This window comes from Taurulus bubalis, assembly GCF_910589615.1.
Source record: "Taurulus bubalis genome assembly, chromosome: 17".
Classification (NCBI taxonomy): domain Eukaryota; kingdom Metazoa; phylum Chordata; class Actinopteri; order Perciformes; family Cottidae; genus Taurulus; species Taurulus bubalis.
Window position 1 is genome coordinate 18,175,070 of NC_136605.1, and position 27,747 is coordinate 18,202,816.

A 27,747-nucleotide genomic window follows, 5' to 3' on the forward strand; every position below is an offset into this window, starting at 1 on the left:
TAACCTTCGGTAATGCTTAATCATATACTTGTTTATTATTGGTCATGTTTTATATCATTAAATACTCAAGTACAGTTTAAGTACCTCAAAAGTGTACTTGTAGTTGTGAACGTGCTGAGTCTCTTTCGACAACTGCGAATAACGTAAAATCACGGGTGTCCTTGTCTTGATGGAGGAGGATGAGTTTAGATGTTCTGCTCTGTGCTGCATGACTGAGTGGAAAAGTTGTGACAAATCAGTGATTATTACGGTGATTATGATTCAAGCTCAAGAAATGATTTGTAAAATTACGAGGACATCTAGTGGTTAAAATCAGAAGTCCAAATGAAAATGGCTCTTGATCTTCTCTCTCACACGCATTGTATTTTTTTCTGACACGCGCAGACTGCAGCTTGTTTTTACGATCCAGAATAGATGACAGGGACCCAGCGAGTATTATTAACCTGCATGAGGATCAGGGACACTGAAGTAGCAGAGCGCTGTCTGCTGCACTGATGGATGGAGTGTGTGCAAAACATTGACTGGAGGGCATGATGTCTGCATTAGATGACAAGATCCTTTCTGCACCTGAACCAGAACACGATTCAATACCCTTTTTAAACGAAAACGTATCGACTAGCATGTCCTGCTGTATGAGAAACCCGGCTCTAATCTACTATCATAGCAGCTCTTTGAGAAATGAGGACAGTGACATAATATAATACACTGTTTGTGTCTCACTGTTTGTATGTGCTCTTGCTCTCGGGTTGCTTTGGCATGTCAGCATGTGTTTGGTCTTTAGGTAACTGCTGCAGAGGGGGGTATTAAAGGTCGAGGAGAGAGAGCACTGAGGGCGGGCACATGGGACATTGATCGGGCGGATGATGACATGGGAGGAAAGATGAAGTGTAGAGAAACAGTTCAGTGTCAGATAGTGGTCTACATGCCGAAGCCTGGAAACAACAGGTGCATTAATCACTCCCACCGTTATCCATATATCTATTCAAATGTGTTATGCTCATGTCAGTGAAGGCAACACGTTCAAATTTAAATACAATCTTTATTCAAGGTCATAGACATCTCCCAAAGGTATAATCCAGTAAACAGCAACACAGGCATTTACAGTTCAAGGACAAATAATTCACTTTTACGATAACAAATCGATATTTTGCTTCTTGAAGATACATTTCACCAGCTGTTGCCTTTTAATTTGGACAGCAGACAACAAACTGAATACTAATTTCAGTAAACATTTCTATATTAGTACCTTAAATAAAATGTCAGCTGATGGTCATGGAACTAAATTGTGATCATATTCTGTAAATTCACAGTCTGATATCCTTTCCCTTTTTTTTTTTATTATGATCAGCAAAACTATTCTTTTGTGTAATGCACTTTGTAGGAAATGAACACTATGATAATACAACTTCACTGAACATTTGAAGACCAAAATACTGTATTTGAATCATTGAAAATCACCAGAATAAATCAATTTACTCAACTAATACTGACCGGATTGCCTGATAAGGGCAACATAAGGACATCTACAATACTGAACATAGCCATTTGTATTGACTGGGAAAAGACACCGTGCCTTCCTCTCCAAGAATCTGGATTTTTCTAAATCTGTAAACATGTTTTATTGTGACCCTAGTATAAATTGTATTATATACTATTAGTTTTAAAGTTCTCCACGCTATAATGTGAGGTTGAATGTATTTGTGTAAACATCTGGCCAGAATATCTGGTTATAATACAGTCTATGGTTTTGAATGCAGAGAAAATATCACTGCCACACTAACAATTAAGAATATTTCAGTCAATAGACCCATTCATTATTTATACATCATACTGAAGTCCTTCTGTCTTTGTTACCTGCAGTATGTTGTGAACTAAATATGTCGGGTAATGTTAATGTTAACAATGAAAGAGGTCAGTAATAGTTCCTGACGCACAGTCTACCTGTGATATGTTCAAATAAAACATGAAGGCATGAGCTGTTCAGATGGACATAAAGGATTCATCTCTCAATGCAGCCCACTCTGCAGGCATAGATATGTTGTTTTGCGTGCTTCATCCTCACAACTCCACAGAGTAACGACAAAGCACGACACAAGCAGCTACTGTTAAGTTACATCACTAATAAAATGCTGTCGGTGTGGAAAGTCTGATGCTCGGCTCTTGCTACAGTGTTTTTCTGTGTTTCTGTACGTGAAAAGAGACATATATTAAAGCGGCAACAGTCTTAAACAACTCCTAAAGGCCAGATTTGTGTATACTAAGCTTTTTTTTAACATGCAAAGACAAACTCAACATCATGTAGCTTTTTTGTTTTTTCATGGGGTTGAGTAGAGGAGTTAACCTAGTCTGCATTTTTCCAAACGCATGCCTCATTTTATAGGTTTAACAGTGTAAACTCTCCGCTACAGTTGTGACAGAAAGGGCCAGTTTCCTGGACTGTAATTAAGTCTAAATGATATCCTACAGATTAACTCAATAGTCGTCCATTTAACTCCGTTTTATGAAGTCTAGAGTTCCACCAGGTCTAAAGGGGCTTACATACAACCTACAGTTTGAGAAGTCAGATTAATTTCCAGCCATTAGAGAAGTGAACAATCTTGACTCATAAGTACTTTTCATGTTTCCATTATTTTTGTCTATTTTGGGAGTCCACTATATCGTGGGAGTTTTGGAACCAGTCGCAGCTCTAACGAGGAGATTAGGTGATTTACATTAACCTCGTTAGGGAACTCTCACAGCGACTGAAACTCAGCTCATTAGTCCAGGACAAAAATATCCTTATGGAATACAACATTACATTTTCACTTTTTAAGACTATATTTAACTATTTTAGATTTAGACTTAATCCTGGTTTAATTCAAACCCTGTCCATAAAACTGGGCCCTTCGACTTGCTACAATAACAATTTCCAAGTCACACCATATGAGAGTAAAATGTAAAGGCTACTTCATTATTAGGCTGTGATCAGAATTTGTGCTTTTTTGAGTTGTTTAGTAATATTTCAATTGCATATAATTGTCATATTTTTCCACAAGCAATCCACAGTAGTATGATTGTTATTTCCTTTTGCAAACATATTATTATCCTAACCTTTCAGTCACATAGCGTTGGAGGACTGGTGAGAGCTGGCGTTGAATTAAAGCTGTCAGTCAAATGAGAGCTGCTGCAGGCAGCGAGGTCTTGCCTTTACCCCTTATGATTATGCCACTGCACGGGTTCATTATGCTTTTTATTTCTCTTTACCTCGAGAGATTTAGTCTCAGACTGCGACTCAAACTCACATTGCGGTCCTTGTATAAACCTTACAATAAAAGTTTGGATAACAAAAGGCCTTGCCGTGTTTTACTGCTGTTTCTAGAACTTTCTAAACGCTACATGGGCTCATTAGCTGCAATTAGCTACCATCTGGCATCTGGTGTTATCTCTGGGGAAGGTACGTCAGAGTGTATTTTCTCCCTTTCAATTACCAGGGTCTCCTGGTGTATCCCCATAACCATGCATGCATGCATGAATAGTTCATTCTTCTTCTGCTCCCTCTAGAAAATAAGAGCAATTATTCATCAACTTGAACTCATAAATGAATGAAACATGTCAAATCCGTTTCATTTGTTGTTTGGAGTATGGCTTTTGTTTACACAATAGTTTAAGTTGACAAAATAGTATTTTATTTAAAAAATGTAACGTAACTTGAAATAATAACTAAATAAATCCAACATTCAAATGCTAAATAACTTGTTGGTATTAACTTTAATTCCAGCTGGCGACTCTACGGTAAATAAAAAAACATTTTGGCAAATATGCTTAATAAGAGCTTTAGCCTGCTGAAGAGTTTAAGTGTTAAAATGACACATTGTGGATTTATGTAGGTCATGTGACCTTTTCTACTACTGGGCTAACTGGTCACGTCTAGTCTGTGGGCCAGCTCCCAAAACATTTTGTTACCACTCGGTGGAAAAATCATTGAGCATGTCTGTATACTACGATGGTGTGTTAGGGCCAATCTATAGGCAAATGAAAATAATTATAGAGCTGGCGGAGGGCGGTAAATATACAATTGTAAATTCCCTCTCACTAACAGCATGGACAGGACATAATTCACCATATTCTGTGGTTCAACACAAGCAGTTATATTGTGTACACGTTCTGTGTACTTTATCCTTCACACTGACAGTTTGGCACAGTCTCTCAAAACTACGATGTGTCATTATTACAATGCATTTGTGTTCATTAGTGAGCTTTACAGGTACTGGGAGGTGCATTGTGTTACTGTTGGACAGATCCAGGTAAACTGTGCTAAACTAATCAGCAGCTGGAGGTATCTTACTATTTTTTCTATTTCCTCATAATGACAGCCAAACATGCTTAGTATTCCTTGGTGCTCCTGTAAGTTCCAACCACTAACATATGGATGTGTAGCTCAATAACTGTAAAGTCGACAACACAGATTCAGAATAAATGAAGCCATACAAAAGTAAAATGCTACCTCGATGAGACATCAGTTCTCTAAATGACCCTGTTCATTGTTAAACACATTTATGTATGTCATACATGAATTTGTTTCTGTCAGTGTGCTGACTTTGAACAAATTAGTGCAGCGTTGCCAGTCAACCTGTCACATATATTTCTGCAGAGACGTTGACTCACTGGTGTCAGACAGCAAGACGGAACTGAGTTAAAAGAATTGGTCCCTAAAAGAAAAGATTTTTTTGGCTTCTTCAACGACCCATCATGAGTTTTGTACAGAGCAATCTGAAAAATCGAATGAATGTGGCGTGCGCCTCAGGGGAGCGTTTGGTCTCCCTGCTGCTGAGCTGTATGACCGGCCTTAAATCACCAAGACTCAGACAGTCCCCAAAAGCTATACATGTCTTCATGATTTCCTTCACGACATAGGTATTTTTATTCATAGTTGTTTGTTAGTAAGCCACTGCATGAGGAAAATCAGTTTGCTTTCATGCAATTTATCTCCCCAATGTCCAAGGGGAAGGAAAGTCTGGATACTTGTTACTCCCCTGCAACTAGTGAGCATATTTGAGGTATATATTTAGACTCTGACGATATACTATTGAATACATTAGCTACTTCCACAAAATAGTTCTGAAACGTTAAATCTATCATATCAAAGATCATACAACAAAGATAACAAATACCTCATTACAAAAAATATAGACTGGTAACATTTAGGATCAACTATCCATTAAATTTTAAAATATAGTTTGACTGAGACAGCAGAGGGTTGCACAGTGACAGGATGTTCATCTCTCGGAAAACAGCGATAAGCTTCACCGTCTTCCTTTTTTTTTCTTTTCTTCTCTCTTTTCATTTTGGTATAGTTACTGAACAAACGATAACATTGGAAAAGCTTCAAATATTGTAAACATCGTACCAGTACAAAAGCACATGTCGCAAGACGTGGTCAGAAAACACCAACACGGGCAGCACGGACAGCTCTTACTCCTCCTCCATCGACTTCTCAATCTCCTTCAGCCTGCGGACAAACTCCTGAGCCTCCCTGTCTCCGACGCGAGCGTCCAGCATCCTCATGATTGGCTTTTCTGGAGGGGAGAGCAAACAGATGAGAGTAGTTCCGACACCTGACACAAATATCTCGAGATTGAATGGCTTTTCATGCTGGAGATGTAATTGGAAACCCAGGTCCACACCCTCTGGTCTCCCAAGAACCAATATTATGTTTGTGTAAGACAAAGGTCTTGATACAGCCTGGGGCTCTATGTACCGCTGGGTTTGCTGCGAGACAAGTGGAGAATGACAGGCTGGACACTCTTGCCGGCAGCGGAGGCGTTGGGTCTCCCCGGCCAGCAGAAGTCGCTGAGAGGAGCCACGGCTTCACCGGCGAAGTCGTTAGTGGAGAGCCAGTCGTAGTCCATCACAGTGAAGGTCAAACAGGCGAACCTGTGTCTGTACTGTTCCGGACTGACGTGGCTGGAAGACACAGGAACGAGTCAGGGCGTGCACAAACAAGGAAGAGGAAGAGAGGTCAACGGTACTCACAAGGAAAAGAGTTCGTCGAAAACTGGGTGCAGGGTTTTAAGTTTCACTTGCGTGCGTTGGCTCTTGGCCATAGGGAACAGGTGGTGGGGACAGAGCTCCACGATGATAAACGGGTCACTCAGACCTGAGGAGGAGCAGAACAAGTGAGCGCAAACTCAACTTCAACGCAACAACCTGTATTTAATTGTGCCACTTTTACCGTTAGCATCCAGGGCGATGATATCTGCAGCGTGCAGCATCTCCACCGTCAGTCTCTGCTCCGGAGCATCATAGTAGCACTTCACACTGATTCGGCCATAGCGAGTATGTTTGAGTGTTTTCTGAAACAAGTTGTTTTATCATAACCAGCATGTAAAGGTACATACTTTAATGGTGTCATATTATATAAAAGCACAACTCATTTTGAGTTCCCCTGAACAGAAACAAGGTGAAGGTTTTCATGTTGCAGAACCTGACGGCATCTTGCTTTTCAAGAACCCAGGGGAGGGCAGACTTTCAATCAGAGGTAGAGAGAAAGACAGACAGAGGGCTGTGCTGTCCAATCAATACGGCTCTGTCCACCTTCGGGCTGAAATGAAACTGCCAGTAAGTGGATACACACCTGTTGGGAAATCTTCTCCAGATAGTACTGTTCAATCAGCTCAAAGGACGGACATTTATTCAGCCTGAGCTCCTCATCCAGGACCTAAAACAACACGGCCAGATGAGGAAAAAAAAGATGAATAACACCTGAGGTAGAAGGATATAAATCCTAAAACCATTACAAGAAGTCCTACCTTGTAGTCTCCACTCTTCATGTCTTCCAGGGAAAGACCCTCTCCTTTGACATGCAAGAACTGCAACAGGGTCTAAAGCATTCAAGTGAAAAGAGAAATATATATATATATATATATATGTATACCTTGGAGCTCAGTCTCTTCCTATTCATCCCTCTCATTTTGATAGGATGAAGTCTCGGCATAGCAGGGAGACAAGTTGTTTACAGAAGCAGCACGAAACCTCTGACAGGCAAACACGATATCTGTCCGCCAAACTCCAAACTCAGCCCCGTCGTGCTGCATGCCATGACTTTTCATGCAAATCTGTCACGTCCACTACCAGCTGGCTAAATTGGCGTTAGAATATACAATAGCTCCCACATTGTCATTTATGAGGCACCGTGCTTTGGTGCTGAACTACTTCCTAGGGACTTCATAAATATCTAATATATGCTAATGATTGCACGACGGCAAGCCTAGAGAGCTAATTAAAAGGCTGCTGGTATCAGTGGTGATCATTATCGGGACAGAGTTGACATGTCTTTCTCAGCAGAATACTCCTCTTAGTTCAACTCTGCCAGACTGGAAGTGGCAATACAAATAGTATGGCGTGATAACAATGCAGTAACCTAACCACTGACCTCCACTGTGTACTGGAAGCGGTTGTAGAACTCCACCTGAACGCCCCTGTTTTCTGCGACCGCCTCAAGGATCATCCGCAGGAGCAGCTCCCACATGCTTTGGAGAACTCTACGAGGCAGCAGACACAATGAGACACCCACACCAGCTCGTTCAATAACACACCAGTACCCTCATTTAGCCTCATGTATGTTTTCACAGATAATAGCTTGATAATGATAAGTGGTAACACGGAGGGGTGGTATTATTATGCCAAACGCTTACAGTACACAATAGCTCAGGAGTCCCATGCTAAAGTGGTGCACATTGCATGCTGGGTCATCAAATCATGCCTCAATCCTAAAGCTGGGGGTAGGCAGTTTATTTTTGGCGACACTGGGTACAAATATTCCATTAAAAAACTTTCAGCATATTGTAATTCAAGTGGTCTGAGAGAAAACTAGACTTCTGCACCTCCTCTTGGAAAGAGAACGTCTCTTTACTTACAGGTTACTGTACAAAACGTTTACATTATGCCTCTGGTGGGAGGGGCTTATGACAGGAAGCTGCAGGATGAGTGCTGTATTTTCAAATTTGGGCTTTTTTTTTGGTGCCTTTTCTAGAAAACTGCCTACCATGATGTACCACTTGCATTACAATATGTTGAAATATTAGGATGGACTTCCTGCACAGTCATTTTAAAATGTACTACCTACCCTAGCTTTAATAATTAAAACAACATACTACCACTGGGAGTTGCCTCAGTGGCATTAATGATTTGTTTGCAAGACTTGCTGGGTATGCACCTGCTATAAATAGCTACATGTGTTTTGACTTTATGTTGTGAATTCTGTCTTGTTTGTGTTTCGTAATTATGCATGTAATCTTTTATCATTAGCTGCACAGGCTCACCAGATGGAAATGAGCAATTGGACCGGATGTGGCACAATTGTAACTCAGATTAGTTATTGGAATGAAATAAACAGAAAATACATGAAGTCATGTTTATAGTGGGGAGAGAGGAGAAGAAAGTCATTACTTAGTCAGATTCTCCTTCACAAGGTTTTCAGTGAGGATCACCATGGTGTCTTGTAAGTACTTCATAAGGGGCGACACAGCCTGGAAGAATGGAACATTAACATAATTACACACATACAAACACCACTGATACATAAATGAATGCAGCAGAGAACCACCTCAGGGCCTTACGTCGTCATTGTTGATGGAGTCTGGAGACAAGCTGATGTGCTGGATGTACCTCCGCAGCTCAGGCTGCATCTGCACAGAGATATTCAGTCATACACAAGTCTGTGCATAATGCAAATACAGACACAATTATTCAAATGTTGCAACTTTATTCCACCATTTAAAACATCCAGGCCCATAGTGTTTCCTCTGAACTCTACAACAACAGCAATGGATCATAAGAGAGGACAAATGTTCCTGGAAGCTTGACTTACATTACGGCCAAATTCAAGGTCAATTCTTAAAAAAAAAAAAATCCTGCTTTGGGCACAGCACCTTGTCAGTGAGCAGCGTGATGAGCCGCTTGGCTTCTCTCTGCAGGTCCAGGTCCATGTTGAACAGCTGCCCATTGAGGGCCTTGTAAACCTGCTCCTTCCCCTCCGCCCCGCAGGACTCCTCCATGGCCCGCTCCACACCTTGCCAGTCCAGGTCACGGGGCAGGTGACCCAGGAAGACACGCACGTGCTCCGTGTTGTTCAGGCCGATGCAGAGCTATAGCAGAAAGCGAGGAGGTGGAGAAGAGGAGAAACCGAGGGTGGAGGTGGAGAAACAAAGAAGGAAAAAAAAAAGCAGGGCTACAGAAAAGTGGAGGGACGGGGTGCGAGTGTAAATGATTGACGACGACAAGAGGCAACTGTGTTTTTGTCAGATAGCTGATCTCCTGCTGAGCCCTTTGTGTTGCCAGGGAGAACACGCCCCCCCCCCCCCCCCCCCCCCCCACCCCCCCGGCGTTACCTGCACTGTGAAGCTCTTGTGGTCTCGACCCGGCTGGTTCCTCTCAATCTTTCGTGTCATCATCTCTGAGTAGCTCACAGCCTCGCTGCAGAAATTCTGTGAAAGACACACAAAAAAATACCTGCTCTATTATAACTGAAATCTACATTTCCCTCTTTTAATTGTGACTGATTCAATCTTGCATCAATCCTGTTGTGTCCGATTGCGAGTGCGCTCGGTGTCTTGGTTTTGTGTGTGTGCAGCGTGCGCATAAGTGTGGCGACACTGAACGCAGCACTCACGTCTGTCAAACGAGTGACAAAGATGAAGGCCCCCGCAGAGTCTGGCCAGGCCAGCTGGAGCCAGATCTCCCGTACCTGGCTGAAGCATGTCGCCACCTCCACTGCCGAGGAGCTGTGCTTGGCCTGCTGCACAGGCTCGAGCTGCTCACAAAGCACCGGGAAGCACAACATGTGACACTCAGAGTGCTTGAAAATAACAAATTAAACAGGTCACATGTGTTACTGTGGAAGCCCATTCCCGGGAAAAAAATAATTGTCAAAATTATGAGATAATTATGAGAAATTACTTTTTCCTCATAATTTCAACTTTATTATCTCATTATGACTTATTATGACTTTTTATCTCATAATTATGACTTTTTATCTCATAATTTCGACTTTCTCATAGTTTTTTTTGGCGGAAATGGGCTTCCATATTTTACAGACTATGTTAACGCAGTTTAATGTAATTGCTTTTCTTCAAATACTTTAATTCAACCAGTTACCAGTTGAATCAGCTCTATCAACAGTTAATACATCCTTTACAATATAATGTATAATTGTTATAACCCAATCTATACATATATGTATAACTGCTTATCTATATATTTCTGAAAGACAAACAAAAAAACATTTTTGGATTTCACAAATAATTTTTAATTCATTGCATTAATTACCCCTGTGTTTACCCAGCGATGTCACAAGTGCCCTCATGTTGTCTACCAACTACATGCAGTATGTTTCGTGGGCCTCTCACCGTGTCCGTTTCCACTGCTTTACGAATTCGGTCACAGGATCTGTCATGAACGATCTCCAGCCACTTATGAATCGACGACTTGAACCAGTTATGAAAGCCAGTCAAGGCCAACATTTTCGCGTCCCTGTGGAACACAAGTCCTTTTTTAATAAATTCCAAAGCAGAAGGTTGAGCAGAAGGTTGAGAAAACAAATAAGTGCCCGTCAGAGTCTTTTATGCTGCCATATGAAATATCATGAGAGTCAAACTGATAACCAACTTGAGAGGAAGAAACTCCCGAAAGCCTTTGAGGGTTTTTAAGGACATGAAGAGCTCAAAGATGGTTTCTCCCATTGTCTGCGTCAGCCTGGAGCTCTCCTGCTCCAGAGTCCCACAAACACGCTCCATTGCTACATTTACGTCATCAGCGACCTGAAGGATGAAGGAAATTAAAACAAGAACTGGGTCAGAGTTAGCAACAACAACACAGAATTACAGCCTTAACATATTTTGTTCACATTGTTTTCAATGATTTACCTGTTTCTCCAACTGCCTGTAGGCTATGCTGAAGAAATCTACTTTCACTGCACTGTGGGCACAAGCAAAGAGTGAAGCAGCTTCAGTTGGTAACCAAATCAAAGTTTCTGTGCCAGGCAACGTTTCTACATAGTTTGTTTGTTGGTATTCACCTGTAGAAGAGTTTGTTGTACTTGTTTTGGGCTCTCTGCACGTCTGCACACACGGAATCAACCACCTGAACCAGCTTCTTCAGCTGCTCCTCCAGAGGCTGCTTTGCCAAAACAAAATGAACGACATCCTGGATGTTAATCGTCAAGCAACAGTCAAAGATAAGATGGAAGGACTCCTCACATCAATCCGTATGAACGTACCCCGTCCTCTGGTTTGTGTTGAGCAATTAAGCTCTCGTACCACTCCACGGTTCCTTTCTGTTGAAATAAATCACAGAAATGAAGGAGAATAAATGAGCTACTTAAAGGTGGCCTGTGGAGCACATAAATACAGCACCTAAAGTAGTCCAAAAGCTCCACAGGGCTCCTTTCAGTGAACCTACCTACATGTTTTTTTTATTGCATCGTTACCTTGACAGCCGTCGTAATGTCCAAATGCAGATCATGTCGAAGGGGACACACCGTCTTAAAGGCCTCCATGTTTTGCATGAAGCCAATCCCCCTGGCATTCACAGACAGGAAGTAGCATTTACAAGATGGATTTCTGGTCACATAATTCAAATGATTCTTGTAGAAAGGGGGGGAGGGGGTATAAAATATCACATAAGCACAGTAGCTTCAATCTCACTAAAATCTTTACTGCCTAATTGTCAGCAGGACCCTGCACTCTCTGCAGGAGGGGAGAGAGGCAGCGTTAGCGGTTGGGTGAGTCACTCTGCGTGTGTTTCTGAGAGATGACAAAAAGATTTCCCTGGAGGTGTTGATCATTTGGGCTGATCTGGACTTCTTACTGGGGAAGTTTCTATATTTATATATATAAAAAAAAATCCTACTCAACAACAAGAACTTCATTAATTAGCTGATTTTACTGGCTGGCATTTATGTGGAACAGAATCCCTAATTTGGTGCATTTCACTGCTCTTCCTTCTGTTATGTAAAGTCTACCAGACTTGACGCGGAGCATGAATGCCTCTGCAATAACAATAATATCCATGGTCTTCCAGCTGTCTCTCGTGATTTGATGGAGACCTGACATTTAACATAACACATTGGTTAAGGAAAATGTGTTAAAAGGTTACTGCTTGGAATCCATGACATGCACAGTGGATATTAATGTTCTCCAAATGATTATTGTTTATGATATCCTCAAGCTAACAATTAAACATGTACACAAGCAACATCAACATCTATACTTTTTGGGAATATTCCCAAAGACTGGGCTCGGAGCCACAGGTCAGGCAGGACATTCGTCAATGGATTTGGTCCTTAATTATACTGGTGGAATGGAAGCATAATATCATAGGGAACAATATGTTATGGAAGATAAACATATGTAGGTCTAAATACGTATGTAATGAACACAATATGTTGTAGCAAATAACATCTATCTTTAAGGTTATATCCAACAACATATGTGGTCAGGAACAAATGTTCAAAGTTTTGAAATGAGAAATGATCAATGATTAAAGATATTTGTGTTTCGGGCGCCCCGACACGGCTTCCTCCACAGAGCACGACTCTGCTGGGGAGAGAGGCTGAGCGTCTACCTGGTATGGTGTCTGATGCGATGCGATGGCCGTGTGACTTTACCTCAGCATGAGTTCGTAGCGTGTAATGGCAGCAGCGCTGGTGCAGGGGAAAACCTGCCGCATGTTCTTCATCAGGCACAGGCAGTGCTCTGTGTACAGCCTGAAGCTGTCTGACAGCTGCCTCTCCTGGACACAGGAAGGGCCCTCCGTTACAGCTTCAAGAACACTGGGCTGTGAGACATTTTTGGCTGGACCAAAAACCTTGATGCATGTCAGTGAAGGGCTGAGCTAATGAGGTGACCGTTTCCAGATGATGAAAGGTTGTTTTTTTTTACCTACTGAGAGGCCAATGGCTAAAAACCTACCAGGTCTCCCCTCACAGCGGTGGGGTCCCACTCTGCATCGACGGTCCTCAGGAGGCGCAGCAGCAGGGAGTAGCACACCCTCTGGGTCCGATGGTGGCTGCTGTAGCACTGCCAGCGTCTGGGTCGAGAAACAAAAGGCCTTTTACCCGATGCTTATGCTTTCATATTGGATTTGATCGATTTTATACCTCCATTAATACTCACATAACAGCCTGTTGGAGAGGTGAGAGATCGGTTTGCACAGCGTGGTGAGTCAGCACCGTCCACGCTGGAGGACAAACCTGCCCGTTCCAGTTGTACGGCTCTCTCTAGGATCATAAGCAGATTACCAGTTCAGAGGAAGCTGTTCGTACTCATCATGTGGATTTAAGGAAATCAAACTACTGAATTTGAAAAAAAACTAGATGAATTATGACAGAGATAAGACTTGTGTTAACGTGTAGGTGTCCTTAAATGTTTGTGATATGCTTGTTATGTTTGTAGAGTTTAAAATGTGAGCGTATTAAGACTGTGAAGCTGTCAGCTGACCAACTGTCAGTTGGCTCATCCTGCCTGTGTGCATGTCACCAGTTGTCATGGTTACAGAGCAGCATGAGAGACAGACTGACTGTGATTTTCAACTAATGAACCGGTTAAACTCTTGCTTTTTTATCAAAAACCATGACTCCGAATGCCAAAAAAAAAAGAATCACGAGAGAGATAAGACTCCTGTGAACCCAGAAATGTCCTTTAAATGTTAGTGGGGTGTAGAAATGAGAGCGTACGTTTAGTTCAGAAAGTGCTCCTCTTTGGTTCATGAGAGAAAATTGTGGTCCGATTTAACATGGAGTCCAATGGAGCAGTTGGCTGGACTTCACGTCACTTTCAGGCTTGCTGACAGAAAAGTATACGCTTGTTGGATTCCACGACGCATGTGTACCACAAGCACAATATTTGAAGAGTGAACATTGTGGGACTAAAGACAAAATAAGTTTCTGTTGCTCCCTCTCTCTGGCAGTTGTCTCTCCACTCTACTCTGAACGTTCCGTGCCATACACACCCATTGTAAACTCTGAAATGGTCCCAAAATGTTCCTAAACTTGAACAATAATTACATGAAAACTGTGCTAGCTATCAAAAAATGCCCAATCGGGCAAATAAACGCCAGACTTTTGGTAACGTTTTAAATTTAAAAAAAATTCTCTACGTTAAATTATGGCGAGTCACTATGGGCACAAAGATGAGTGCTCATGATTTTCTCTTGTATTTTTTTTTGTCATTTACAGATATGCAAGGATTGCTGGGTAATAAATATGTAGATATCCAATGACGAGTCTGTTTTTCATTATGTGACAAAACAATATGATAGAGTGTGTGTGTGTGTGTGCTTCATAACTAGTAACTAGCGTGCACTCGGGCCCTTCATTAGTGTTCACTGGGGCCAATGGTTACTACCTTATGCAACTGCTTTTAGGTTGTTTGTTATACAGGTTGCTTTGAGTAAATATCTGCATTTAACTCACCTTTACTTGAGCGTGCTCATACTCCATAATCTGACTCAGCAGTTTCTTGTAAATGAAGACATTTGAGTCCGACTTCGACAAAGTTGTGTCCCTCTGAAAGAAAAACATAAAGTTAAAAGCTGGAATAGTTACACAGGCAAGAGGAGGAGTATGCTGTAATCTGAATACACAGACCTGGCTGGTGAAGAGCTTCAGTATCAGGTGACATTCTCCCTGAACTTTAGATGTACTTGAACGAGGCTCCAGCTTAAACCAGGTGTCATAGCCCACAATGGGGAACTCCTGCAAGAGGGAATCAGGCAGGGAAATCCTTCACATTGTGTCCTTCGGGGGAATCTATTTGTGGTTGTGTGTTTGTGTGTTTGTGTCACAGTGGCTCGACGCCTCTGAGCGGTGGCTATTTAATTGGACTTTGAACGCTCACGTTCAAAGGGATGTTGATGCATCCGAGGAAGTCATCGGCGTTATCCTCAGAGCCTGATGATGCAGATCCATTGGAGCGCACTGACTTTGCTATCTGCTTAAAATACCTGGCAAGAAAAACACAAGGAAAAGAGCATTGTGTTTGTCAATTCATGTTTAAATGTAAAGCGAGAGCTATAATCTAATATTTTCCTTTTAAGGGCATTTATTTAATGCATTTACAATCTGTGACGTACATTAGCATCATCAGAATGAGTTTCATTTCTTAATGGAAGTTTTGTTTCACACATTTTGCTGTTGGTGTCAGTATTTTTGGTGTCAGTATTTTTAACAAATGTAGAGAACATTGGCTCCTTCCTTCAGAAACTGCAACTTTTGACTTCAATTAAATTGAGATGCCACTTTGATTGACAGGTTGAATGAGTCATCTATTCACTGCCACTCTGCCAACTGGATGAATACATGAATTACCAAACTTATATAATTGTGTGCAAAAGTCACAATTTATGATTCAGTTGAACTTCGCCATTCAAAGAAAAAGCACAAACAAAACTCCTAAAGGGATATGCAGCATTTCTCACAAAAAGATGCATCTCAGACGGCGACGTCATTACATTTTGTGACATGGATGTTAATTCAGGATGACACAACAGACTTTCTCCTACCTGCCCATTCCTCGAAGTCCACTGACTTCATTGAGCTTTTTACAGGCCTCTGCAACAGACACGTCGTCGTCATGATCCCTGAAGAAAAGAAGAGAATTCAGAGGTCATGTCAACCTCTCGTCTCCTGCAGGAACATGCCGTACTCTCAGATGAGCAGAACTGAGAGGTGAAGAAGGTCTCCTATCTAGCCCCGTTCAAGAAATTATTTTTTAAATAGGAGTGAATTCTTCACAGAGCTTTGACCGGAGGGGAGACACTTTTCTTCAACAACTAAATAATAACCAATCTGTTATGCATAGTTTTCCTAGTTTGTTACAAATCCAAAAGGTGACATTTTACAGTTCAACTTCATTGTCAAGCATAACCAAGTCCAATCTCCTTTTCTCCATCAGACTGAAAAGACCATTCCTGTTGGATTGGCGATTGAACAGATGATTGATTTCAAGAAAAAACATACTAATCTGACAAATCTTCAAATTTAGCCTCATAGATTACAATTAAAATCATTAGAAAAACCATTGAAAGAATTCAAGGTGTACTAATCTTACCATATGTCAAGATGTAAAAGGTCATTATGGACATCGTCTATTTCACTGTGAAAAAACAACAACAACCAAAGAAGCATAATTGAATAATCATCTCCATGAGTAAATACTCACTCCACTGGTCACATATCTGACGACTTCAGTGTGAAACAAAGGGAACTGTGAATCTTGCACGTCGCACATATCACAGTGTGTTCAACTGTACTCACAACACAAAGTGCTCGTCCCACACTGGGTTGAGAGTCTCCGGTTTGACCTCGGTCACCTGGATGCACCTGGCGGGTAACACCTCCTTGGTGCTGGAGCGCTTCTCCAGCTTGTCCTTTCTCTTCCTGAAGCTGAACTTCCTCTCCTTCTTCTCCTCCGTCTCCCGCGGGCTCTGGCCCAGCAGGATTCCCAGCATGCAGTAGGGGTCGCTGTACCCTGGCAAGGCCAGGCGGAGCGATGTACAGAAAAGGTTATGTCACACACATGGAAAGTGTTTATAGCCATCACCCTGATGATGCTGTTACAGCAGCAGGAGGAGGGGAGCCTTTCGGGCTCATCTGTGATTACAATCAGTGTTGTGCTTTGGTAAAGTGCTCGTCAGTGTGCGAGCGTGACTGGTTGACAACAAGCTGCTTTGAGGTGAATTTCACCTCGCATGGAAAGTGGACTCAGATAGTTGGCTGGGGTCGAGGGAGGTGACAAAAAACCTGCAGCCATTTTGGACAAACAGGAGCAATACAGGAGCTCCAACACTGAAAATATCTGCTTTTTATTCATCTTTTACAAATCTAATCACGTACCAGGTATTATACTGTAATGAAATGGTTGATGTGATTTGTATATCAGATAGGCACGTACTATATATTGTGTATTATATAGGTATATGGATATAATTCTTATTCATGCAAGTATAGCACATCCATCCCAACCTTATTCTCACCTCATAATAAAGAAATATCATTCAAATACCAACATCCTCACATTGTGCAGTCGCCATAGAACGACATGCATACTGGACATTCATGAAGAGCTAACAAGACGAAGGTATGCAAGATATTCACATCAATTATATGTTGTCAGACCTCAACAGGGCTCAACATTGGTACATTTTATCTGTGATAGTTTTCATGAACCACGCAACAATTATCGTGTTAACCAGAAGCAGGTCGGAGAGAATTCTCCGGAACAGCAACAATACTAAACGGAGCTTGCGGCTCAAGTTAACGGATGATGTAATAAGTTACATTATTATTACAAATGATTTCCTCTCCATTTAGTAAGAAAGTGTGTTATTAGAAAGATCAATTATAACGTTATTACGATGTGTTCAAATATAGTCTTGTAACATTTTGTATAGTGCACTTGAATAAATACAGTTGTTTGAAGGTGCATTACAACATTGATAATTGTTTATAAAACTATTTTTGAGGGTTACAAGTGAAATGTATGTATACATATATATTTATTTAATTGTAAGTTTTTTTCTTTATAATTAATTAATTACCTGATACAAATTTAGGATAGGAATATATAAGCATTATGCTGCTACCTATATCTTTTCAGTCTTTCTGTTTTGTATATTGGATTGTGGCTTTACTTATTGTATTGTAATGATTGACTGAATACAACATACTATTATTGTTTGGAATGGTTCAGGGATGGTGGGGAAAAACATTATTCTGTATATCATTATATATAAAATACGAGAGTTCAAGTGTCTTGAGATGCCTCACCGTTTGCGTCCTTGGCCATCAGATTCTTTGCTTTCATGACGGAAGCCCTCAAGGAAAAACTGGCTCGCTGTGAACAAAAGAAATTTAATGTCTATTCAGTAGGAAACTATAAATGCAACAAATGAATGTTGTGCATTGAGTATATTATAATAGTCTTCTTTGTTTTATTATTGACTATCCTGTATCTCCATTTAAATGAACATCAGCATTCATTGTAGAGAAGAATGTGAAAAAAACTATTTCTGAATGGTTCATCAGATATATATATACATATATATATATGTATATATATATATTATTTTCTTTTCTTTATGAGGCACAAGGGAGAAAAACTCAATGTTCAAGAATTCCAGCGAACAAATGAAAGGCAAAAATAATCCACTCTGGTCACAATAGTAGTCTATCAGAGGGCTCACAGTTCTTAACAGAGTCCCTGGCAGTCAAGTAAAAGACACACACTACAGAATGGGCTTTCAGGTGTTACCTGTCTCACATCTCACAGCTCTCCAGAGGCTTCAGTGCGCTCCAACTGTTTCTATCCAATGCTTTCATGTTACTAATGCACTGGGCAAACTATGAGCATGAGAAAATACCAGGAAATGCACTCAAACACCCCCTGTGGCTTCACAACTGGGGATTTAGGAACGCCTTGAAGTCTTTGAGACCGCTGAGGAGTTTTATTAACTTAAGATGGAAAATTCTCAAAGGACTGAACCAAAGGTTTGGTATGTTTTTAGTAAATATGCTGTTGTGTGTTAGAAATATTAAAAGTATTTATTTTCGACTTTCTCGGCACCGATTGGTTTCCATTTACTTCTGTATTGCAAAATAATATGACAAAGAATGTTACAGCTTGCCCTATTTCCTTCAAATATTGATGAGTCATGATAACTCCACTCTGTTACATTTGCGTGAAATCCCATGGCCCTGAAATAAGACCTATTTGACATTGCAAGTAGTTAAACTTGCAAATAAAAATGTCAACATTTAAAAATATGTTGTATAAAGCCAACAATATAATAATATTACATCATTTCATATCAGACATTTTTCCCTTTATGTCTAGAAAACTGATGCTTGTGCAACATTACATCCGAGGATATTGATTGTTATGACAACAACTTGAATGAACTCATGAATCTCACCTTGGCTTCTTGAACTTTCTGGAGGATGATGTCATGCTCCTCTTCGCCCATATCAAACACCTTGAGTGGTCAGGCGTAAAGGAAAAAGCTTTTATATGCGACAGAAACCCGAGTAAGAATTCTTGAAACACTCAGTCTTTTGCTACAATTCAGAACACTGCAACACAAGTCCTTTATAGAACAGCACCCGACAGCGAGGAATTAAACACAACTTGAAAAAAAAACACACCCACTCCAGTCATAGAAACGGTGACAATACCGAGCATGATTTCATCTGAGTGGATTTAACATCACAGCTGTATATCAGTACACCGTGTGACTGGACTTTGATGATTAATCAGGTTAGAGCCAAGAGCATCTGCTCAGATTCTTACAGCCTGCCCACAACAAACAACACGGTGTTACTGAAAGAGATGTAACAGAGCTCAGAGAACAGATGCTGCTTTTTAGAGGGACGGAGGGAGGGAGGGAGGGAGGCTGGGAGAAAGAGAGGTAGGAAGATAGGTATCGAGGAGAGGGAGGTAAGGAGGTAGGCATTGAGGAGAGGGAGGTAAAGAGGTAGGTATCGAGGAGAGGGAGGTAAGGAGGTAGGTATCGAGGAGAGGGAGGTAAAGAGGTAGGTATCGAGGAGAGGGAGGTAAAGAGGTAGGTATCGAGGAGAGGGAGGTAAAGAGGTAGGTATCGAGGAGAGGGAGGTAAGGAGGTAGGTATCGAGGAGAGGGAGGTAAAGAGGTAGGTATCGAGGAGAGGGAGGTAAAGAGGTAGGTATCGAGGAGAGGGAGGTAAGGAGGTAGGTATCGAGGAGAGGGAGGTAAGGAGGTTGGTATCAAATAGAGGGAGGTAAAGAGGTAGGTATCGAGGAGAGGGAGGTGAGGAGGTAGGTATCGAGGAGAGGGAGGTAAGGAGGTAGGTATCGAGGAGAGGGAGGTAAGGAGGTAGGTATCGAGGAGAGGGAGATAAGGAGGTTGGTATCAAATAGAGGGAGGTAAGGAGGTAGGTATCGAGGAGAGGGAGGTAAGGAGGTAGGTATCGAGGAGAGGGAGGTAAGGAGGTAGGTATCAAATAGAGGGAGGTAAAGAAGTAGGTATCGAGGAGAGGGAGGTAAGGAGGTAGGTATCGAGGAGAGGGAGATAAGGAGGTAGGTATCGAGGAGAGGGAGGTAAGGAGGTAGGTATTGAGGAGAGGGAGGTAAAGAGGTAGGTATCGAGGAGAGGGAGGTAAAGAGGTAGGTATCGAGGAGAGGGAGGTAAGGAGGTAGGTATCGAGGAGAGGGATATAAGGAGGTAGGTATCAAATAGAGGGAGGTAAGGAGGTAGGTATCGAGGAGAGGGAGGTAAGGAGGTAGGTATCAGATAGAGGGAGATAAGGAGGTGTAGGTATCGAGGAGAGGGAGGCAAGGAGGTAGGTATCGAGTAGAGTAGAGGGAGTAGAGGGAGGAAGGAAGGTATACGGAGAAGGTTTTTTTTCGAGATACGGAGGGAGGGCGGAAGGGAGGAAGGAAGGAACGTAGGTACCTTTAGCAGGTAAGCAAACAGGTCTTCGTCGCTTCTCACATGTTCAGGTGAAGGCACTCCCACCCGGTTGACCACCGTGTACACAGCTTCCTCATAAAGCAGGTCCAGCTACATGAAAACACACTCCACTCACTTAATAAAAATAGATAAACACAAACTCATGTTCCTTCATCTTCACGTGTTCTGCTCTGCAGCATTAAAAGCAGGGAGGTGTAACATGTAAAAAACGCTGGAATACAATGAAAACAGACGCACCTCTGTCCTCCGGATTCTGTCGGGGATGAAGGCCGCCTGGTCCACGTGCTCTTGGGGCGGCGGCACTGTGCAGGCTCCTAGATCGCTCTGTGAGGAGTCACACACAGCTCAGCCGACACAAACAGACTGTCCAGTGGTAACTAAGTTAAGGTCAGGACCCTTCCAATGTTTAACAAGATACATCTAAGATAATCAATTGGGTAAAAATAACTCATTTGTATTTTATTTATTTTGTAACTTTTTTCCCCCTAATATTTGTGTTTTGTGAAAAAACACAGTTGTGCTAACGGTGCCATCGGCATCAGAAACGTGGTTTTTGAGGGTTCACATGTTTGTGCACTGTTTAAAAGGGGAATAAACAGGCTTTCCAACGGTATGCAATTTATTGAAAAGAAGCATTGTTACATTATATACCAAACACAAATTTACGAACTTTTTGTTTGATGTTTATCAATCTGACAAGTAACTGGTAACTATAGATGTGAAATAAATGCAGAGGAGCTACAGGTTCAGTATTTTCATGAAATGTAGAGGATCTTTTCTTCCAATACTGCAGGAAAACAGATGGAAAAACGTAAGTTATGTTACTTTTCTAACCGATTATGATATATAGTGTGAACGTTCCGTATGTTTAGATGATGACTCTTCAAGATTTCTCTCCTCTCTCGTCTTACAGCAATTTGAAAAATGAAGACATCAATTGCTCTCAGCAAAGATGTTAATACGGCATCATTGCCTGATTAGCATTGGCAGCAGGAGGAGCTGAACGCAGCCAATCGACAGCAGCTTGTCACAGCTGAGCTTGCAGCCTTTTCCGAGCGCCCAAACTCGACCCGGCCCGTCTGTCTGCACGCGTCACGCTGGCCCCGAACAGACAGCGCCGAGGCCCACTCGCCACGCCGACGCGTTTCCAGGGCGCAACAGACGGAAAAGTGGAAGTTGGGTGTGTGTGTGGGGGGGTGGAGGGGGTACCTCAGCCTGGGCAGCCCGCAGCAGGTTCTCCTGCTTCTGAAGGATGGCATTCACACGCTCAAAAAACTCTGCGCTCTCCTCGGAAATCCTGCCAAGAAGATGAAAACAGATTGACAAACCGTCCCTAAAAATAGAGATGAAACACTTGGAAAATATGTTAATTTACGAAGAAGAAGAAGAAGAAGAAGAAAAAACAAGGTGACATACATGTTGTATTAACAGATAGATACTCTCATACGATGAATATAATATTTCTGGATCAAGTGGGATTCAGAGACACACTGCATCCTGTTTACCGACACTCCAGAGAAGCGTCTGTCAATAAAGACGATCCGTTTCCTCCTGCACTCCATGGGCTGCAGTTGAGCTCCTAATTAGCCATCAAACACCTTCTTATCTCAGGCACTAAAAAGCAGAAGCAGGTCTGGACCAAAGCTCCCATCAATCCAACATGTCTGCACTCTGCGTGAACCATGTTAATCTGCTATCCTGTATGATGAGCGGGGGTCCGTGTGCAAAATGCAAATGTTTCCCCCCGTTTCCTCCAGGTGTGAGTGAATCCCCGGACTCCCGCTGGCCCCAGTTGTCATGGTGATGCATGCACATTCAGGGAGAGGGAGTAGCTGGCTCAACACCTTAGGGATCCCCAACCCCTCCCTTCCACCACCTTCACCCCCAGCATCTCACCCCTCCCAAACCTCACGCCGGGCGCCATCCTCCCGGCCTGCGCGGAGATCAGCTGTAGCAGAACTGTTGGGGATCAGCCATGCGGTCTGCCTGTAACTCCTCACCCCCCACAGCTCCCACACCTGCCAGCTTCCCTCTCTCTCTCTCTCTCCGTCCTCTTCCTCGTCTCTCAGCCAAACCCCATCACATTACACGGAGGAGCCGTCCACAGAGGCGCCGTCACGCTCCTCTATTAGCGTCATCGCATCACAGCGGGCGAGTGGCAGCCCATCCCAGCACCCACTGACTCTCGCCACGGTGGGGGAGCGGATGGCAAACCCCCGAGGTATTGATGAGAGCTAATGGCAGTCATGCTGAGGGAGTTGGTCAGGTTTCCACCGGCTTTTAACCCAGTCAAACAAGGTGGATGCCTTCAGTTAAAACAGCTGAATCTTTTATCAAATGCTCGACTATAAATACAGCAAATACTTCAAAAATATCCTTGTTGGATGAAAACAACAGCACACCACGGTAGGGCTGCAGCTACCGATGGTTTTTAATTAACCTGACAATTATTTTCTTGACTGCTAGATTAATCATTTGGTCCATAAAATGTCAGAAAACTTTACACAGTGCTCGTCATAACTTTGCTTCTTTGCTTCTGTTAGCAATAAAACTATATCGCAACACAGACGGCCCTTTTAATTTGCAGCATCACTGGTGTGTTTGTTGATTTTGCTATTCTGATCCTGAGCCCCTCCGTCAGTGGAGCTTACAGTTTTCATTTGCACATATATCACAAATAAGCTTCATTTGATTGCGATACTCGTGTTGTGAGACACTCAATTCTCGCCACATCCATCTTCAATTGTCTAGTAGTGTGTCCTCTTATCCAGAAACCTGTCCCATCCTCTGTCAGTCAGCTTGAGGATTTGTCCAGACAGTCTGGGGTCTTTGGTTTCCAGCTTTGGGGCGTTGTGTTTATGAGCCAAAATAATACCCAAATGATGCAGATCCAGATCTCTTTTTCTCTCTCTCTCTCCCTCTCCCCCCTCTCTCTCTCTCTCTCTCTCTCTCTCCCTCTCTCTCTAACTGATTTGATGTTGCTAGGAAACAGGTCCTTTTCCTACTGTCATTTTATTCTAATTTATTCTCAGAATTCGTTCCAATTTCTTGTCTGTGGAGTAAATCAGAAGGAAGACGTAAACAAAAACACGGACACTGAACTTCTTCTAGCTACGAGGATAAACGGGACTAATTGGGGGTGTTAAGGTGACAGCAGCCCCTCACTTCAAACTTCAATATGAGATGGCAGTGCTTACATGGTAATTAATAGCGCAGACATCACTGTTGTTTGCGGCATGAAAGACAATGTGACGTCTGTATGCATTCTAATAAAATACGATGATTCTTTAATGCGATTCATCACGGTTGTCAGTGCATAATATCGGCCTGCTGCTCCTATCACAACAGAGGATCTATTCCATGTCTGGGATCCCCCTCAACGCTACACACAGCACTGCTTGTTTTACTCTAATTACACATTAAGCAACACAACATTGCAGGTGAAGAGAATCTAATATAAAAGGTATGATCACAGAATCTCTCCATTCGATAACTCGTGAAAGAAACAGCGTCTCCGAGCTCGAAATACTGACCGAGTCCGACAGAACAAAAGCCTGCTGTGAAATTATTTTTCAATTTGGGTCCTCTTGGCTGCTTCACAATGGTGCTCCACGGCTTTCACTTTCTCACTGTGAAGGTCAATAGCTGGCTGAGGATTTGACGTTAAAAAAACGAAACAAAAACAGGCAAAGGGCAACTGTAAGGTAAAGCTCTTACATGATTCCTACAAGGTAGATGATGCTTGAACAGTGTTATTGTCAGATTATTATTCAGGGATGTATAGCGTGTTCATACTTGTATGTGTTAGGGGTCAAATCAACAGATCAAAACCAACCATGACCTCATGCTGCCAGTGTAGCACACGCCTGATACATCTTATTCCCCTGAGCCACGAGCTCCCAACTAAAAACATCGGTGAGCCACACTGTTGAATTTCCCTTCTATACAATGAACACAGGCACTATGGTTTACTTAATAAAGTCAACACATGCACCCTTCTTTTGCTTGGGACTCCACAGATGGGTCACTAGATACATCGGAGGGGTCGCAAGATGTATAATACATTGTATATACTTTGTATTTATTTTTTACACGGGGACATATTGGATAGTTTTAACTCTTCAAGGTTTAACTGTTCAAATGACACCATCTGAGATGTTTAGATGGAAGAATCCCACATTCCCGGAAAATGACATATGTAGATAAAGGAATTATTGGCAAGTTGAAGGGATTTGTTTTTAGTTGAAGCTCAGAGATCAGCGAGACATCTCAGGCTTTGTGAATAATTTTTTCATTTATTGTGATTTTTTTTCAGAAAGCAATGGTCTTCCTTCCACTAAAAGAGAGAGATCGGTGTGAAGGTGATGTGATTTATACGTTATCATGCAATGGTCCGACAGGTCCGGCCCACTTGAGATCAAATTGGTCTGTATGCGGCTCATGAACTTACATAAGTTTGATAGCTTTAAAGATTTAAATGTATAGTATTTCTGTAATTGCTTGCACATTAGGGCTTTTTCCTGTTCCTAATGTAATTCTAAATTGACTTTGTTACTTCTCATTGATCAAAAGGTGAGAGCCTCAGTTCAGAGTCACTGAGGAGTGAAATCCATTAGTGACACAATTCAAAACACAGTGGAGTCAAGTGTGAGGTTCACCACTGTTGACGGAGATGGAAAAGAACAGTGAATTACGCAAACAAAAACACACCACGATATGAATCTAAACACAGATCCCTGTGGGGGTTTCTTGCTGCATAGCCTCCGGTCCAGCTCATCTCTGACGGTGTCTTGTGCATTTTCTCAGGACTTGACAACCAGCTGACAAAAGCGTAATTTGCTCCACTGAATTAAAATCCCTCCGACACGCCGGCCTCCGCCACGAGAGCTCAGCTCTGACAGCCGACCGCACTGCCGGGGTCAACAACTGTGGGGCCGGAGCGGCCCGAATCTACCCGGCCTCATTTGCAAACTCTCAATTAAAGTGAGAGTGCAGGCAGGCCAGCAGCCGTCTGAACGGATAACAAAGATCAACAGCCGGCTTCTAATGACGGGCGCTCGGGGTTTGTGCACGGAGAGACTCAGTGGGAAGGATGGAGCTGGCATGGGAAATGAGAAAAATGTGACATACTGACAGTTCAAATCATTTTTTATTAATGAAGAACACCAACAGGCTCCCATTGAAGCATATTCTACACTACATTGCATCAGGGATACTATTCAAAATGCCAAATCAATGAAGCCTACTGAGGCAGCATGAAGAACACGCATTCAATACACGGGCAGCTAATAGTCTCTCAAATCCAAAATGGATCAGTGTGCAGGAAAGCATCTGAGGTTCTCTTCCACGCTAAAAATAGACTTGGTCGTCAGTACGAGTATAAGTTCACAGCAGCCGGCTGTATTTAGGTTGCTATAGAAACCACAGGTTCACACAATTACTTTTGGCTTCAGATGACGTTTAAAAAAAAAAAACACATGAAAGATTTTTACCTGTGCCACTTTATTTGCTGCTACGAGGCATGCAGTAATAACACACACCTTCCACTGGGACAGAGGAACACGACTCGAGAGATCAACAGGATCAAAACCAGATAGAAAAAAACACAGAGGTCCCGTTTATTCTCACCAAGATCCCATCGCAGTCTCGCTAATAATAAAACATGACATCCATGAAGACATTACGCAACATCAGAAGAGAAACAGAACATAAAAAGACACATACATATAGCATACTATAGACATATACAGATTACATGGCCACATAAGCATACATGTATACATACACACATACAAAAAACATATGAACATGTAACACTTTATAGCAAATTAACATAGTAATGAATGGGTCCTATAGTCAAACAGAGAGCAGCTCCTTTTACAAATAAAGATGTGATATTGTATTTTCTATATATTATATATAAAGCAAACAACTATCGGCTAACCGTTTCAACTGAACTTCAATGTAACATCTCAATGACGGAGAGAAGTCAATATAGTCTTTGAGCAGTGCTTTCTTTATTTCTTCCTGCCGTACAGCGAGCTAGAAAATACCATAAATGTTGTTATGATCGCTTCTCTTATTGACTTTGTATGTGAGTGACTTAAAAAGGTGTCTTGCTGGGTTTTTTTTATGTTCAAGATACAAACAAAAACGCATGCATAAATGTACATACAGTTTACAGACACACACACACATATGTACCAGTAACTTCAAACACAAAACACACACATACATAAACCCAAACACAAGGTGATGTGCTCTCCTGATTCACGATGCAGCGAGAGCTCTTTGTTACTCGGCAGGGCGCGGCCCTACGGTCCACTCGTATGTTGAAGAGGCATCAGAACCCTGCGGCGTAAACAGACACTCGAGCAGCATTTGCGATGCCCTCGGAGCCTGACCGCGCATGCAATAGGGAGGTGGTTGATGCGTCCTTGGGGTCGGCTCTATAAACGCCAAGCACATTCGAACATGGAAATAATGACATGTGGCTTTCAGCTGGACGGCCGGCGGAAAACAAATGAATCACAGACATGACTTATTTCTAATGTGTGTGCCATCTTCTTTCTGAGCTACTTTAATTTCCCTCAATAAAGACGCTTTATTGAAGCTATTACTCGTCCTAAGCGGCAACAATCAAGCAACCGACGGAGGAAAATAAGCAGCCGGGCTCCTGCTTCTCGCTCAGACTCCAGCAAGGCGTAATCTGTTTTCATCTAAAAGCAAAAAGCGCATCACAACTTTACTTTTAACATCATAAAGTTCATGCGGCGTCTCTGCCACACAGTGGATTTCTATACATCTCAACATTTTCAATCAGTTAAAGTTCTGAAAAAAGGAAAAACTGTTTACTGGTTTCTTTATTACTGTTTTACTGTTTATTTATATAACATTTTTTTTGATTTACTATGTCTCTTGTGTGCACTTTACCCGTTTTCTACTGTAATCCTGCAAATTTCCCCACTGTGGCCCTAATAAATGAATATTTTACCTAATCAAATCTAAACGGTTATACGAAAGAATACCAAAATTCCACATCCATGAAAAAAAAAAACATCACAATAACCGGAAACCAGGTAGAGAACTTGCAGGAGTGTGTGTGTGTGTGTGTTTGCACACAAGCGGCTCACCTGCGAGGTAAGGTGTCGGGGCCGTGGGTGAGTGGGCTGCCGGCGGTGGGCGGCGGCTCCCTCCGGCTCCTCAGCGATTGGCTCCTCTGTACCTGCCTCAGCACGCTGCTCTTCAGGTCCAGCAGCGTCGTCAT

At 42.2% G+C, this 27,747-nt stretch overlaps 1 protein-coding gene across 1 annotated transcript; it reads right to left on the reverse strand.

Moving 5' to 3' along the window:
• Positions 1–5,451: 5,451 nt before the first annotated feature.
• On the reverse strand, positions 5,452–27,747 carry baiap3 (BAI1 associated protein 3; the record flags this gene model as incomplete). The annotated part of the gene is made up of 33 exons (XM_079233085.1): positions 5,452–5,555; positions 5,738–5,943; positions 6,013–6,136; positions 6,212–6,332; positions 6,614–6,697; positions 6,789–6,860; positions 7,412–7,520; positions 8,428–8,507; positions 8,598–8,666; positions 8,910–9,125; positions 9,369–9,464; positions 9,650–9,790; positions 10,386–10,509; positions 10,645–10,796; positions 10,902–10,953; positions 11,054–11,151; positions 11,255–11,311; positions 11,465–11,555; positions 12,644–12,768; positions 12,948–13,065; positions 13,152–13,255; positions 14,450–14,542; positions 14,624–14,731; positions 14,874–14,979; positions 15,538–15,615; positions 16,086–16,130; positions 16,292–16,505; positions 17,804–17,870; positions 18,949–19,008; positions 20,463–20,570; positions 20,718–20,804; positions 21,690–21,777; positions 27,614–27,747. The coding sequence occupies 33 exons, from the start codon at positions 27,745–27,747 to the stop codon at positions 5,452–5,454; spliced, it is 3,531 nt and encodes a 1,176-aa protein (XP_079089211.1).